General features: G+C 51.3%; 1 protein-coding gene across 1 annotated transcript in view; it reads left to right on the top strand.

Annotated features, from left to right (window-relative positions):
* The first annotated feature begins 2,282 nt into the window (after positions 1-2,282).
* The window catches only part of LOC134968710 (solute carrier family 35 member F3-like), a 152,932-nt gene continuing 138,872 nt past the window's right edge, over positions 2,283-16,342 (top strand). Inside the window, exon 1 of the mRNA XM_063944215.1 lies at positions 2,283-2,496. Coding sequence (XP_063800285.1) covers positions 2,283-2,496 — 214 coding nt within the window. The remainder of the gene's footprint in view (positions 2,497-16,342) is intronic.

Genomic DNA, 16,342 nt, shown 5'->3' with positions numbered 1-16,342 from the left:
GTAGTTTCCAGCCTCCTATCAGCTGGATCCTTGAGGGCGGCCGTATCAGGAGACGGTAACGCCACTTGTTTTGATAAGCGTGTGAGCGCCTTATCCACCCTAGGGGGTGATTCCCAGCGCGCCCTAACCTCTGGCGGGAAAGGGTATAATGCCAATAACTTTTTTTAAATTAGCACTTTTCTATCTGGGTTAACCCACGCTTCATCACATACATCATTCAATTCCTCTGATTCAGGAAAAACTACAGGTAGTTTTTTCACACCCCACATAATACCCCTTTTTGTGGTACTTGCAGTATCAGAGATATGTAAAGCCTCCTTCATTGCCGTGATCATATAACGTGTGGCCCTACTGGAAAATACGTTTGTTTCTTCACCGTCGACACTAGATTCAGTGTCCGTGTCTGGGTCTGTGTCGACCGACTGAGGTAAAGGGCGTTTTACAGCCCCTGACGGTGTCTGAGACGCCTGGGCAGGTACTAACTGGTTTGCCGGCCGTCTCATGTCGTCAACTGATTTTTGTAATGTGCTGACATTATCACGTAATTCCATAAACAAAGCCATCCATTCCGGTGTCGACTCCCTGGGGGCCGACATCACCATTACCGGCAATTGCTCTGCCTCCACACCAACATCGTCCTCATACATGTCGACACACACGTACCGACACACAGCAGACACACAGGGAATGCTCTATTGAAGACAGGACCCCACTAGCCCTTTGGGGAGACAGAGGGAGAGTTTGCCAGCACACACCCAAGCGCTATAATATATATGGGAACAACCCTATATAAGTGTTGTATCCTTATAGCAGCTTAAATATAGTAATATCGCCAAAAAAAGTGCCCCCCCTCTCTGTTTTACCCTGTTTCTGTAGTGCAGTGCAGGGGAGAGTCCTGGGAGCCTTCCTCACAGCGGAGCTGAGCAGGAAAATGGCGCTGTGTGCTGAGGAGAATAAGCCCCGCCCCCTATTTCGGCGGGCTCTTCTCCCGGAGTTTGTGAGATCTGGCAGGGGTTAAATACATCCATATAGCCTCAAGGGCTATATGTGATGTATTTTTAGCCATAAGAAAGGTATTATACATTGCTGCCCAGGGCGCCCCCCCCCAGCGCCCTGCACCCTCAGTGACCGCTGTGTGAAGTGTGCTGACAACAATGGCGCACAGCTGCAGTGCTGTGCGCTACCTCATGAAGACTGAAAAGTCTTCTGCCGCCTGTTTCTGGACCTCTTCAATCTTCGGCATCTGCAAGGGGGGTCGGCGGCGCGGCTCCGGGACCGGACTCCATGGCTGGGCCTGTGTTCGATCCCTCTGGAGCTAATGGTGTCCAGTAGCCTAAGAAGCCAATCCATCCTGCACGCAGGTGAGTTCACTTCTCTCCCCTAAGTCCCTCGATGCAGTGAGCCTGTTGCCAGCAGGACTCACTGAAAATAAAAAACCTAAAAACTTTTTCTAAGCAGCTCTTTAGGAGAGCCACCTAGATTGCACCCTGCTCGGACGGGCACAAAAACCTAACTGAGGCTTGGAGGAGGGTCATAGGTAGAGGAGCCAGTGCACACCACCTGATCCTAAAGCTTTATTTTTGTGCCCTGTCTCCTGCGGAGCCGCTAATCCCCATGGTCCTGACGGAGTCCCAGCATCCACTAGGACGTCAGAGAAATATAAATTTACTCTGAGTATCCCAATATGTAATGAAAATGTATGCCAAAGTATTTATTGGAAGACCCTCTTAATGCTGTGTGCTTGTGGGTACCCTGGTGTGCTCCTTCTACAGTTTCCGAAGCCCTAAAGATCAAATGGGAGGAAAGCTGTCGTCAACTATATGAGGGCTGAAAGGAATGGGCTGGGGGCTGGGAATGTATAAAAGGCAATCTGGGGGTGGAGGAAAGGTTTTCAGGGAATAGAGGCGGTGAGGTGAATGGATGAAAGTTGATCTGGGGGTGGAGGAGAAATTGTCAGGGAATAGAGGAGGTGAGCAGGGAGGGATGAGCTGTGAATGGAGGAAAGGCAATATAGGATTGAGGATACATTGTCAGGGAATTGAGGAGGTGAGCTGGTAAGGATGAGCTGTGAATGGAGGAAAGGCTATATGGGAAGGGAGAAGTTGTCAAAGAAAGGTGGAGGTGAGCTGGGATGAGCCGTGAATGGAGAAAAGGGAGATCTGGGGGTGGAGGAGACGTCAGGGAATGAATGAGGTGAGCTGGTAGGGATGAGCTGTGAATGAAGGAAAGGCTATATAGGAGTGGAGAAGAAGTCAGGAAATGGAGGAGGTGAGCTGGTAGGGATGAGCTGTGAATGGAGGAAAGGCTATATGGGAGTAGAGGAGAAGTTGTCAGGAAATGGAGGAGGTGAGCTGGGAGAGATGAGCTGTGAATGGAGGAAAGGTGATCTGTGGGTGGAGGAGACGTCAGAGAACGGAGGAGTTGAGCTGGGAGGGATGAGCTGTGAATGGAGGAAAGGCTATATGGGAAGGGAGAAGTTGTCAAAGAAAGGTGGAGGTGAGCTGGGATGAGCCGTGAATGGAGAAAAGGAGATCTGGGGGTGGAGGAGACGTCAGGGAATGAATGAGGTGAGCTGGTAGGGATGAGCTGTGAATGAAGGAAAGGCTATATAGGAGTGGAGAAGAAGTCAGGAAATGGAGGAGGTGAGCTGGTAGGGATAAGCTGTGAATGGAGGAAAGGCAATATGGGATGGAGGAGACGTTGTCTGGGAATGGAGGAGGTGAGCTGGTAGGGATGAGCTGTAAATGGAGGAAAGGCTATATGGGAGTAGAGGAGAAGTTGTCAGGAAATGGAGGAGGTGAGCTGGGAGAGATGAGCTGTGAATGGAGGAAAGGTGATCTGTGGGTGGAGGAGACGTCAGAGAACGGAGGAGTTGAGCTGGGAGGGATGAGCTGTGAATGGAGGAAAGGCGATCTAGGGGTGGAATAGACGTCAGCGGAATGGAGGAGGTGAGCTGGTAGGGATGAACTGTGAATGGAGGAAAGGCTATATGGGAGTGGAGGAGAAGTTGTCAGGAAATGGAGGAGGTGAGCTGGGATAGATGAGCTGTGAATGATGGAAAGGCGATCTGGGGGTGGAGGAGAAGTTGCCAGGGAGTGGAAGAGGTGAGCTGGGAGGGATGAGCTGTGAATGGGGTAAAGGCAATCTGGGGGTGGAATAGACGTTGTCAGGGAATGGAGGAGGTGAGCTGGTAGGGATGAGCTGTGAATGGAGGAAAGGCTATATGGGAGTGGAGGAGAAGTTGTCAGGAAATGGAGGAGGTGAGCTGGGAGAGATGAGCTGTGAATGATGGAAAGGCGATCTGGGGGTGGAGGAGAAGTTGCCAGGGAGTGGAAGAGGTGAGCTGGGAGGGATGAGCTGTGAATGGGGGAAAGGCAATCTGGGGGTGGAGGAGAAGTTGTCAGGGAATGGAGGAGGTACACTAGGCTGAGGACCAGAGATGTGAGCTAGTAAGGAGTGTAGAGCATTGCCCTTCTGTAGATAGAGACTGAAGAATTTTACTGCAAAGTAAGAGTGAAACAAAGAGCCCTGTCCAATATACCTTATACACAAAGCTGTTTGCAGAAAAGATCACTAATAAGAATGGATCAGTTACAGATTAATGGATTTAGCTAAACAGATTGGAGAACAGAAAAAAGGAGATTGTGTGAAACAGCTGAAAAGTCCCTGTTGAAAAAGACAGAGAAGGCTGCTATCAATACACCATGGAGGGAGAAAGCATGAAAATACTATCCGCAAAAGTTTCACCTGCGCCGCCTCCATCTTCTCACACCAATACTGAGACAAACGTGACAGGTGAGTGAAAGTGTTGCCACTGCCACAGTGTTACTCCCAAATAGAGTTAGAGTAGGTGAGAAATATTTTATCCACTAATAATTCACCACAAAATAGAGGATACTTTTTATTAAGTGTTCTTTATTCAGAAAGTTTTGAATAATATATTATAATGAAGGTGAATATAGAGAGACAGGGGAAAGAACATTGGGTGTCATTTTGAGTTGATCACTCGCTAGCAGTTTTTAGCAGCCGTGAAAACGCATTGTCGCAGCCCACCAGGGAGTGTATTTTCGCTTTGCTGAAGTGCAAACGCCTGTGCAGCAGAGCGCCTGCAAAAACATTTTGTGCAGAACAAGACCAGCCCTGGACTTACTCTTCGTGTGCGTTGATTCTAACGTTGGTGGGATGGCTTTTGACGTCACACACCCGCCCAGCGTTCGCCCAGCCACGCCTGCGTTTTCCCTGACATACAGAAACACCCCCTTCCTGTCAATCTTCTTGCGGCCGCCAGTGCGACTGAAAGCTTCGCTAGAACCTGTGCACAACCACAAAGGACTATGTACCCGTACGTCACGCGTGCGCATTGCGGTGCATACGCATGCGTAGAAATGCATATTTTTAGCCTGATCGCTGCGAACAACGGCAGCTAGAGATCAGCTCGGAATGACCCCCATTATGTAGCTTTCTAACCCTTGCTGGACTTGTTGCTACTCTTTTAGAAGTTTTAGTAAATCTACCTAAAGTGAAGGTGTTGCCCATAGCAGCCAAACAGTGTAAAGGTGTAATGAAAAAATAAGGATATTTAAAAGGGCAATGCTTTTACTAGCAAGTGCTGGCTTATATGGTTCAGAAACAATCCCGCCTTAAATCGCATGTAGTATGATTACCTCCATAGTATTGTGGTTAGAAACCTTCAATAAGACAATGTTTATTTTATTTAATTTAGCTATTTTTCATAAGAACCCATCCCAATGAAGTTTAGATGCTTCATTAACAACTTGTGTTTTCACTTTACTGCTGGGTTCAGACCTGGGGGTATATTTACTAAGGTCCCGATTTTGGCCGAGTTTGTTTTTTTTCCAAAGAGTCATCTCGGAAATTTACTAAACACAAATCTCGGCAGTGATGAGGGCATTCGTATTTGTTTTAACGGCAGAGTTCACAAATACGAATGAATACACCATCGGTCAAACACGCCTGTTATTTTATAGAACTCAGTAATTTACTAAGAATTCGTATTCACAATCACTGCCGGCAATAGCCAAACACTGCCGGTAAATGTTCGAATTCGTAAAAAAAAAAAGCAGTTTTCAAATAGACCTGCTTTTTGGATGCGTATTCGGATAGGCATGCACGGACCAGTGAGAGCCGTGCATGCTTACAGTATCTGTAGGAAGGGGTGTGAAAGTGTTAAAAATCAAAACAAAAATTGCGTGGGGTTCCCCATCCTAAGCATAACCAGCCTCGGGCTCTTTGAGCCGGTCCTGGTTGTAAAAATACAGGGGAAAAATTGCGTAGGGTCCCCCCATATTTATACAACCAGTACCGGGCTCTGCGTCCAGTCCTGGTTCAAAAAATATGGGGGACAAAAGACGTAGGGGTCCCCCGTACTTTTCAAACCAGCACCGGGCTCCACTAGCCAGAGAGATAATGCCACGGCCGGGGGACACTTATGTAGGTCCCTGCGGCCGTGGCATTACCCCCCCAACTAGTTACCCCTGGCCAGGGTTCCCTGGAGGAGTGGGGACCCCTTAAATCAAGGGGTCCCCCCCCTCCAGCCACCCATGGGCCAGGGATGAAGCCTAAGGCTGTCCCACCCCATCCGTGGGCGGTGGATGGGAGGTTGATAGCCTTTGTGTAAAAATAAAGAATATTGTTTTTTTGTAGAACTACAAGTCCCAGCAAGCCTCCCCACAAGCTGGTACTTGGAGAACCACAAGTACACATCTTCACACGCATCAGAGGATTCCTCTGTCGCCAAAAGCCAGGATCTCCCTACTGTGGTGACTACAAACTTCTCACCTAGTGGAGGGTCGAAAGTTTGGGATTCAGGATTGGATTCTGCCAACCACAGAAACAAGCCTCAGAGGTTGGGGTGCAGTCACCCAGGGGGTGCAGTTTCAAGGAAGATGATCAAGTTAGGAAATCATTCTTCCAATAAACATTCTGGAACTCAGGGCTATCTACAATGCCCTTCTGCAGGCCTCATCTCTCCTTCAGAATCAGGCTATTGAAGTTCAGTCTTACATCAACTGACTGGGCGGAACGAAAAGCAAGGCCGCAATGTCAGAGGTGTCAAGAATTCTCCTCTGGGTGGAAGAACACGCCATGGCATTGTCGGCGATCTTCATTCCAGGAGTAGACAACTAGGAAGCAGACGTCTTCAGCAGACACAACCTGCACCCTGAGGAATGGGGCCTCCACCCTAAGGTGTTCCAGTGGCTGACACGTCGGTGGGGGTATCCACAAATAGACATTATGGCCTCTCGACTCAACAAGAAGCTCAAGCGGTATTGTTTCAGGTCGAGGGACCCACAAGCTGTAGCGGTCGACGCCCTGACATCTCCGTGGGTCTACCAGTTGGTGTACGTGTTTCCTCCCATTCCTCTGATCCCAAGAGTTCTCAAAAGAATAAAAAGGGAAAGAGTTCAAGCAATTTTCAGAATTTTATCATTGCTCTGGACTGGCCGCAAAGGGCCTGGTATGCGAATCTTCTCGAGATGCTAATCGAAGATCCGTGGCCTCTGCCTCTTCGAGAGGATCTTCTGCAACAGTGCCCATTCGCTTATCAAGACTTACCATGGCTACGTTTGATGGCATGGAAGTTGAACGGCTGTTTCTAGCCATTAGAGGTCATTCCGACTATGATCCAAGCCAGGAAGGGGTTAACATAAAAACATTACCATTGTATCTGGAAGAAATGTGTCTCTTGGTGTGAGATCAGACAATATTCCACGGTGGAATTTCACCTGGGACGTTTCCTGCTTTTTCGGCAGTCGGGAGTTGATGTGGGCCTATGCCTAGGCTCCATAAAAGTTCAGATTTCGGCCTTGTCTATTTTCTTCCAGAAACAATTGGCTTCTCTCCCTGAGGTCCAGACATTTTTGAAAGATATTCTTCATATCTAACCTCCCTTTGTGCCTCCCACAGCACTTTGGGATCTCAATTTGGTTCTGACATTCCTCCAATCGGACTGGTTTAAACTGTTACAGGCAGTAGACGTAAAGTATTTTACGTGGAAGACTGTTACACTGTTGGCCTTGGCAAGGAGAGTGTCGGAGCTGGGGCCGTTGTCTCACAAGAGCCCCTACTTGATTTTCCATGAGGACAGAGCTGAACTCAGGACTCGTCAGCAATTCCTTCCTAAGGTGGTGTTGGCGTTTCACATCAACCAGCCAATTGTGGTCCCAGTTGTTACTGACACCTCTGCTACTTCAAAGTCCTCGGACGTTGTAAGGGCTTTGATGGTATATTCAAGATTGGGTATCCTGCTTCAAAGCAGTCAATTGCTCGCTGGATCAGGCTCACTATCCAGCATGCTTATTCCACGGCTGGCTTGCTGATTCCAAAATCTGTACAGGCCCACTCTACTAGGTCGGTGGGTTTCTCTTGGGCGGCTGCCCAGGTTTTCCGGCATTACAGCTCTGCCGAGCAGCTACTTGGTCGTGTTCTAACATGTTTGCCAAGTTTTACAAGTTCGATACTTTGGCCTCTGAGGACCTTCAGTTTGGTCAGTCAGTTCTGCAAGAACCTCAGCACTCTCCCATCCGGTTTGGGAGCTTTGGTACTTCGCCATGGTACTAAATGGATTCCCAGTATCTCCCTAGGACGTAAGAGAAAATAGGATTTTAATTACCTACCAGTAAATCCTTTTCTCGTAGTCCGTAGGAGATACTGGGCGCCCGCCTGGTGCTTCGTTCTTCCTGCGCGATTACTTGCTTAACTACTGTTGTTTGGTTCAGCTGTTGCTGTTCAAGTTTGGTTAGCATGGCTTTCCTCTTGTTCTGGTTGTGCTTGTTCGTATTCTCACCACTTTCCTTATCTACAGTATATCTTTCTCTCAAAGTATGTCTGTCTCCTCGGACACAGTTTCCTTGACTGAGTCTGATAGGAGGGGCATAGAGGGAGGAGCCAGCACACGTTATCAAACTACTATAGTGCCCATGGCTCCAAGTGAACCCGTCTAGATCCCATGGTACTAAATGAATTCCCAGTATCCCCTACGGACTACGAGAAAAGGATTTACTGGTAGATAATTAAAATCCTATTTCTGCAGCGGGGTACATTGTGTTTCACAGGGAATACATTGGGGTGTAGAGATGGATCTTGATCCAGAGGCACCAACAAGCTAAGGCCCTCATTCCGAGTTGATCGCTCGCTAGCTGTTTTTAGCAGCCGTGCAAACGCATAGTCGCCGCCCATGGGGGAGTGTATTCACTATTTTTGCTTTGCAAGGTGCGAACGCCTGTGCAGCCGAGCACTGAAAAAACATTTTGTGCAGTTTCAGAGTAGATCTGAACTTACTCAGCCCTTGCGATCACTTCAGTTTTTTTGGTGCCGGAATTGACATCACACACCTGCCCTCCAAACGCCCGGACACGCCTGCGTTTTCCCTACCACTCCCAGAAAAAGGTCAGTTGACACTCATAAACGCCCTCTTTCTGTCAATCTTCTTGTGATCGGCTGTGCGTATGGATTCTTCGTCCGGTTCCTAGGCACACCACCACAGACGCTCTCCTGGATCATGTGGCTGCTACTAAGGGAGCAGGTAAGAGGGTCCCCTCCAGACAGGACCCGCCATTAAATCGCGTTCCGGTCGCGGTTTAAGGAGATGAACCGCGACACTGGCGTAGACACTGTGACACAGCAGGGACCCCACTATATACACCAGGGCATGGGAGTACAGGTCGGATAGGAAAATATCCACTTTAATAGGCTCCATAGCACCCGGTGGTGAGGACCAGCGTAGAGGAAAAGGTGCTTGACCTGTAGCCCTTCCCCCAGCTCCGGGCGCCATGTACTGCTGGTGTTCCCGCCCTGGAGCTGCCTCACACTCTCCCTCACTCCCTGACTGAGACGTTGGGCGCCATTTTCTAAAATAGATGCGACTTGTCTCGGGGGTGCAGGGCAAGGTCTCCTTTGTAAACCCGCCTGTACATCAGCGTCGTGGTTTTACAAACAATTAAGTATTCTACATGTCGTTAATAAGACAGCATTAGTTAAGAACAAGTGTACCTGTGCCAGAATTTATTGTACGAGTATTCTGATATATACATCTGGACTTAGACCGTGCATTGTTTTATATGTATTTATGTGTGTTCATATAATAATCCAGTGCAATTTTATTGTCATGAAAATAATTATCTGCATTACAAACATGACTGTGTGTGCCTGTATCTGCTATGTGATTTCACTGCGGTGTAATCCAGATATATATATCACTGTATACTGTACCCTAGGGGACTAGGTGCGTCTGGGTCAATATATAGTGCGTAATAGTTACCTATTATGTGTATTCTACTGTATACTCAGTCACATGCTAACGGATTTATTTGCAGGTATTGTACTCTGTCTGGCTTCATCATACAAAACCGCTCTCTGTTGCATTTGTGTATAATGTTTAACATGTAGGGCAGTAAATCTGAGGACGCTCCTGAATCCTGCAGAGCAGGCGCAATGGATTTACCTGAGGGGGATGTTTTGTGTGATGGTCTGTGTACTATGTCTCATATATCTCCCAGTCAGTCCGCAGCTCCTGTAATCAATTCAGGAGCCATTCTGGCTGCGTTCTCAAACCTACTGGGTTCTCTAGTTGAATGCTTTATGCCCCCTATGGGACCACCTGTAACATTACAGTCACTGATGTCCCCATGGTTACTCCGCTTCGGGTGGGAAAATTTTGCCTCACAGGTTGTAGCGTATGACTCATTCCTTGGTCAGGCAAAACCCTATTTCAGGTCACCCTCGTGTCTCTGGGTCATCTGAGCGGGCTGCTTCCTCCTCTCTATCCAATAATCTCTCTGATATTTTATCTGAAGAGAGGGGGATCATGTTGTACTGTCAGTCCCTATGTTAGGTGTTTCTGACTAGGATTTTCCATTGCTAAATGATACCACTGCCCTTGTGGTTACTGGGAAGCAAATCCTATAAATCACTGATGATAAGACGATTCCCCTACTGTGGTTGGTTAAACAAACTGAAATGTTCACACGTCAGAGGGTAATTAAAACTCTGTTACCACAATCTGACCATTAAGTGTACATCAGATAAGTCCCCTGGTCTAATCCAGAGAAGACATTCCCCCTGTCTATAACGGGCATTAGCTCCATATCCTCCACCTGCAGAGTTATATGACTAATTCACTGCTAGTGAACTCTTGTGTCACCCATCGGGTATCGTCCACTCTGCCTCTCACCACTGTCACCTCACTGTAGGAACCGACAGGTAAGCATGTGGAGGGATGCCTGAAGTCTATTACTCCCTTACGGGTGTTGTACATAGGAAAAAAAGGGTGGAACCTGGATTGCACATCCTATTACTAAAGATATCAAGAGGTGCTATCATGCTGAGGCTTCTAATACTATGTTGGAGGAAGAGAGATGCAGATGCACACTCTTAGCACTAAGAACACTGATAATAAAAATAATTTAAATAAACCCTCACTATTAACATGGAGTATAATTGAAGTTCTTAGCACACATTTGCACAAATATGCGGGCCCATGTACCGCGGCCAGGTGACTTCATCACATGGGTCCCTAACATCCCTAATATTATCACACTAGGTGCTTCATCGCGCCCTACGGGCGCTCTTCACACCGTCGGAAGGGGCTGCGCCCCTTTAACCCCTGCAGAGACGCGGGACGTCGGGAAGGGGACACAAAGACGCGGGGCGGCGGGGAGGAGACAGACGGGTAGGGGACACAGAGATGCGGGGCGGGGACACAGAGACGCAGGGCGTGGACACAGAGACGCAGGGTGGCAGGGAGGGAACGCAGAGAGGCGGGGCGGCAGGGAGGGGACGCAGAGAGGCGGGGCGGCAGGGAGGGGAGGCAGATACGCGGGGCGGCAGGGAGGGGACGCAGAGACACGGGCGGCAGGGAGGGGACGCAGAGACGCGGGGAGGGAGGGGACGCAGAGTACCAGGGAGGGGACGCAGAGATGTGGGGCGCCAGGGAGGGGACGCAGAGAGGCGGCAGGGAGGGGACGCAGAGAGGCGGGGGCGGCAGGGAGGGGAGCGGAGGCAGAAACGCGGGGCTGCAGGGAAGGGACGCAGAGACGCGGGGCGGCAGGGAGGGGACGCAGAGAGGCGGGGCGGCAGGAAGGGGACGCAGAGACGCAGGGGGGGGACACAGATGCGGTGCAGCAGGGAGGCGACACAGAGAGGCGGGCGGCAGGGAGGGGACGCAGAGAGGCGGGCGGCAGGGAGGGGACGCAGAGACGCGGGCGGCAGGGAGGGGACGCAGAGACGCGAGCGGCAATGAGGGGACGCAGAGACGCGGGCGGCAGAGAGGCAGAGACGCGGGGCGGCAGGAGGGGACGCAGAGACGCGGGGTACCAGGGAGGGGACGCAGAGACGCGGGCGGCAGGGAGGGGATAGAGAGACGTGGGGCGGCAGGGAGGGGACGTAGAGACGCGGGGTACCAGGGAGGGGACGCAGAGACGCGGGCGGCAGGGAGGGGATAGAGAGACGTGGGGCGGCAGGGAGGGGACGTAGAGACGCGGGTGGCAGGGAGTGGACGCAGAGACGCGGGGCGGCAGGGAGAGGATAGAGAGACGTGGGGCGGCAGGGAGGGGACGCAGAGACGCGGGCGGCAGGGAGGGGACGTAGAGACGCGGGTGGCAGGGAGGGGACGCAGAGACGCGGGCGGCAGGGAGGGGACGCAGAGACGCGGGCGGCAGGGAGGGGACGCAGAGACGCAGGCGGCAGGGAGGAGATGCAGAGACGCGGGGTGGCAGGGAGGGGACACAGAGACGCGGGGCGGCAGGGAGGGGATGCGGGGCGGCAGGGAGGGAACGCAGAGACGCGGGGCGGCAGGGAGGGAACGCAGAGACGCGGGGCGGCAGGGAGGGAACGCAGAGACGCGGGGCGGCAGGGAGGGAACGCAGAGACGCGGGGTGGCAGGGAGGGGATGCAGAGACGCAGGGCGGCAGGGAGGGGACGCAGAGACGCGGGGCAACAGGGAGGGAATGCAGAGAAGCGGGCGGCAGGGAGGGGACGCAGAGACACGGGGCGGCAGGGAGGGGACGCAGAGACGCAGGGAGGGGATGCAGAGACGCGGGGGGGGCGGCAGGGAGGGGACGCAGAGACGCAGGGAGGGGATGCAGAGACGCGGGGGGGGGCGGCAGGGAGAGGACGCAGAGACGCGGGCGGCTGGGAGGGGACGCAGAGAGGCGGAGCTGCCTGTGCACTCTCACCTGTGAAGTTGGTGTAGCAGCCACATTAGCAGGCGCGCTGTCCCCCGTCTCTGGCCTGTGGAGCCGGCAGCCCAGGCCCTGTGGTGTACAGTCCGGGAATCTGGGGATGGTGGGAGGCAGCGTTGTGTTCGGTGTGCGGAGGAGGCAGCGGGTGTCTGTACCTGCGCAGGGGGGGCTATGAAGCCTTCTCCTGCGCCACCCGTCCCTCCTGATGTGTATGGCGGCGGCGGCAGCAGTTACAGGCGCGGGTGATGCTGCGCCGTAACTGCAATCTCTTCGTCCGTTGTGCGGACAGCGTCTGGCGGGACAGTGGGTCCCAGGCGCGGCTGCAGTGCGGGAGCTGGCGTTGGGGGTGTGTGGAGGGCGGGAGGGGTGGTGCGGGCTGCGGCTGTCTGGTCGGCCGTGGTGCGGGCGGCAGGGCCCGGCCACCGTGTCCGTGGCGCGGATGGCTGTGGGAGGTGCTGGCTTGTGCGGCGGGTGGGTTCGGTGCGGTGGGTTAGGCTGGGCAGTGTGTGCTGGTGAGTTATGCAGGCGTCGGGGTCGGGGGTGTCTGGGCTGTCAGTGGCTGCTGGAGGGGGGTTTGGGGTGTGTGGTGCGGGTGGAATTGGGGTGTAGGTGGCACGGGAGGGGTCTGTGGTTACCTGGCAGTGTGTGGTGTCCATGCCCTGGTGGCTTCTGGCTCAGTGGCTAACGCAGGATTTTCATGGGGGGGTTTCCGTGCGCGCGCGCGTGTGTATGTGTGTGTGTGTGTGTGTGTGTGTGTGCTCGTAATTGAGTAGCCAGCACACTGCACAAGCTGTGTGTGTGCATGTATGTGTATATATAATAAGAATTTACTTACCGATAATTCTATTTCTCGGAGTCCGTAGTGGATGCTGGGGTTCCTGAAAGGACCATGGGGAATAGCGGCTCCGCAGGAGACAGGGCACAAAAAGTAAAGCTTTCCGATCAGGTGGTGTGCACTGGCTCCTCCCCCTATGACCCTCCTCCAGACTCCAGTTAGGTACTGTGCCCGGACGAGCGTACACAATAAGGGAGGAATTTTGAATCCCGGGTAAGACTCATACCAGCCACACCAATCACACTGTACAACCTGTGATCTGAACCCAGTTAACAGTATGATAACAGCGGAGCCTCTGAAAAGATGGCTCACAACAACAATAACCCGATTTAGTTAGCAATAACTATGTACAAGTATTGCAGATAATCCGCACTTGGGATGGGCGCCCAGCATCCACTACGGACTCCGAGAAATAGAATTATCGGTAAGTAAATTCTTATTTTCTCTATCGTCCTTGTGGATGCTGGGGTTCCTGAAAGGACCATGGGGATTATACCAAAGCTCCCAAACGGGCGGGAGAGTGCGGATGACTCTGCAGCACCGAATGAGAGAACTCCAGGTCCTCTTTTGCCAGGGTATCAAATTTGTAGAATTTTACAAACGTTTTCTTCCCCGACCACGTAGCTGCTCGGCAAAGTTGTAATGCCGAGACCCCTCGGGCAGCCGCCCAAGATGAGCCCACCTTCCTTGTGGAATGGGCCTTAACAGATTTAGACTGTGGCAGGCCTGCCACAGAATGTGCAAGTTGAATTGTGCTACCAATCCCACGAGCAATCGACTGCTCAGAAGCAGAAGCACCCAGCATTGTTGGGTGCATACAGGATAAACAGCAAGTCAGATTTCCTGACTCCAGCCAACCTGGAAACTATATTTTCAGGGCCCTGATAACATCCAGCAACTTGGAGTCCTCCAAGTCCCTAGTAGCCGCAGGTACCACAATAAGCTGGTTCAGGTGAAACGCTGACACCACCTTAAGGAGAAACTGGGGACGAGTCCGCAGCTTTGCTCTGTCCGAATGGACAATCAGATATGGCTTTGTGAGATAAAGCCGCCAATTCTGACACTCGCCTGGCCGAGGCCAGGACCAACAGCATGGTCATTTTCCATGTGAGATATATCAAATCCACAGATTTGAGTTGTTTAAACCAATGTGATTTTTTAGGAATCCCAAAACTACGTTGAGATCGCCCAGTGCCACTGGAGACATCAAAGGGGCTGTATATGCAGTACTCCCTTAACAACTTCTGGACTTCAGGAACTGAAGCCAATTTCTTTCTGGAAGAAAATCAACAGGCCGAAATTTGAACCTTAATGGACCCAATTTGAGACCCATAGACACTCCTGTTTGCAGGAAATGTAGAAATTAACCTAGTTTAAATTCTTCCGTGGAGCCTTCCTGGACTCACACCCTGGCACATATTTTCACCTAAGTGGTGATAATGTTGTGCGGTCACCTCCTTCCTGGCTCTGACCAGGGTAGGGATGACCTCTTCCGGAATGCCTCTTTCCCTTAGGATCCGGCGTTCACCCGCCTTGGCGTCAACGCAGCTGCGGTAAGTCCCGGAACAGACACGGTTCTTGCCGAATCAAGACCCTTCTTAGTATCTCTTGAAGTTCCGGGAACCAAGTCCTTCTTGGCCAAACCGGAGCCACGAGTATAGTTCTTACTCCTCTCCTTCCTATCATTTTCAATACATTGGGTATGAAAAGCAGAGGATGGAACACATACACCGACTGGTACACCGACGGTGTTACCAGAGCGTCCCAGCTATTGCCTGAGTGTCTCTTGACCTGGCGCTTCAGGTGGGACGCCATCATAACCACCTTTGGTCTTTCCCAACGGTTTACAATCATGTGGAAACTTCCAGATTAAGTTTCCACTTTTCCGGGTGGAATTCATTTATGCTGAGGAAATCTTCCCAGTTGCCCACTCCCGGAATGAACACTGCTGACAGTGTTATCACATGATTTTCCGCCCAGCGAAGAATCCTTGCTGTCATTGCCCTCCTGCTTCTTGTGTCGCCCCGTCTGATAACGTGGGCGACCGCCATGATGATGTCCTACTGGATCAGCACCGGTTGACTTTGAAGCAGGAGTCTTCCTAAGCTCAGAGCATTGTAAATTGCCCTTAGCTCCAGTATATTCATGTGGAGAGAAGTCTCCAGACTTGACCACACTTCCTTGGAAATTTTTTCCCTGTGTGACTACTCCCCAGCCTCTCAGGCTGGTATCCGTGGTCCCCAGAACACAGTCCTGAATGCTGAGTGTGCTGCCCTCTAAAAGATGAGCACTCTGCAGCCCCCACAGAAGAGACACCCTTGTCCTTGGAGACAGGATTATCCGCTGATGCATCTGAAAATGCGATCCGGACCATTCGTCCAGCAAATCCCCTGAGATCTGCCGAATGGAATCGCTTCGTAAGAAGCCACCATTTTTCCCAGGACTCCTGTGCATTGATGCACTGATACTTGGCCTGGTTTTAGGAGGTTTCTGACTAGGTCGAATAACTCCTTGGCTTTTTCCTCCCGGAGGAACACCTTTTTCTGGACTATGCCCAGAATCATTCCTAGGAACAGCAGACGTATCGTCGGAAAACAGCTGCGATTCTTGGAATATTTAGAATCCAGTCGTGCTGTCGTAGAACTACTTTAGATAGTGCTCTTCCGACCTCCAACTGTTCTCTGGAACTTGCCCTTTTCAGGATATCGTCCAAGTAAGGGATAATTTAGATGCCTTTTTTCTTTGAAGAAACATCTTTTCGGCCATTACCTTGGTAAAAGGCCCGGGGTGCCGTGGATAATTCAAACGGCATCGTCTGAAACTGATATTGACAGTTCTGTACCACGAACCAGAGGTACCCTTGTTGAGAAGGGCAAATTTGAAACTGGAGGTAATCCTTGATGTCCAGGGACACCATATAGTCCCCTTTTTTCCGGTTCGCTATCACTGCTCTGAGTGACTCCATCTCGATTTGAACCTTTTATGTAAGTGTTCAAAGATTTCAGTTTAGACTATGTCTCACCAAGCCGTCTGGCTTCAGTACCACAATATAGTGTGGAAAAATAATACCCTTTTCCTTGTTGTAGGAGGGGTACTTTGATTATCACCTGCTGGATATACAGCTTGTGAATTGTTTCCAATGCTGCCTCCCTGTCGGAGGGAGCCGTTGGTAAAGCAGACTTCAGAAACCTGCGAGGAGAAGATGTCTCGACTCTCCAATCTGTACCCCTGGGATAATACTTGTACTATCTAGGGGTCAACCTGCGAGTGATCCCACTGCGCGCTGAGACTCTTGAGACTACCCCCC

This window comes from Pseudophryne corroboree, chromosome 11 (genome assembly GCF_028390025.1).
Source record: "Pseudophryne corroboree isolate aPseCor3 chromosome 11, aPseCor3.hap2, whole genome shotgun sequence".
NCBI classification, from domain to species: Eukaryota; Metazoa; Chordata; class Amphibia; order Anura; family Myobatrachidae; genus Pseudophryne; species Pseudophryne corroboree.
This window is presented reverse-complemented; position numbering and strand designations above follow the sequence as displayed.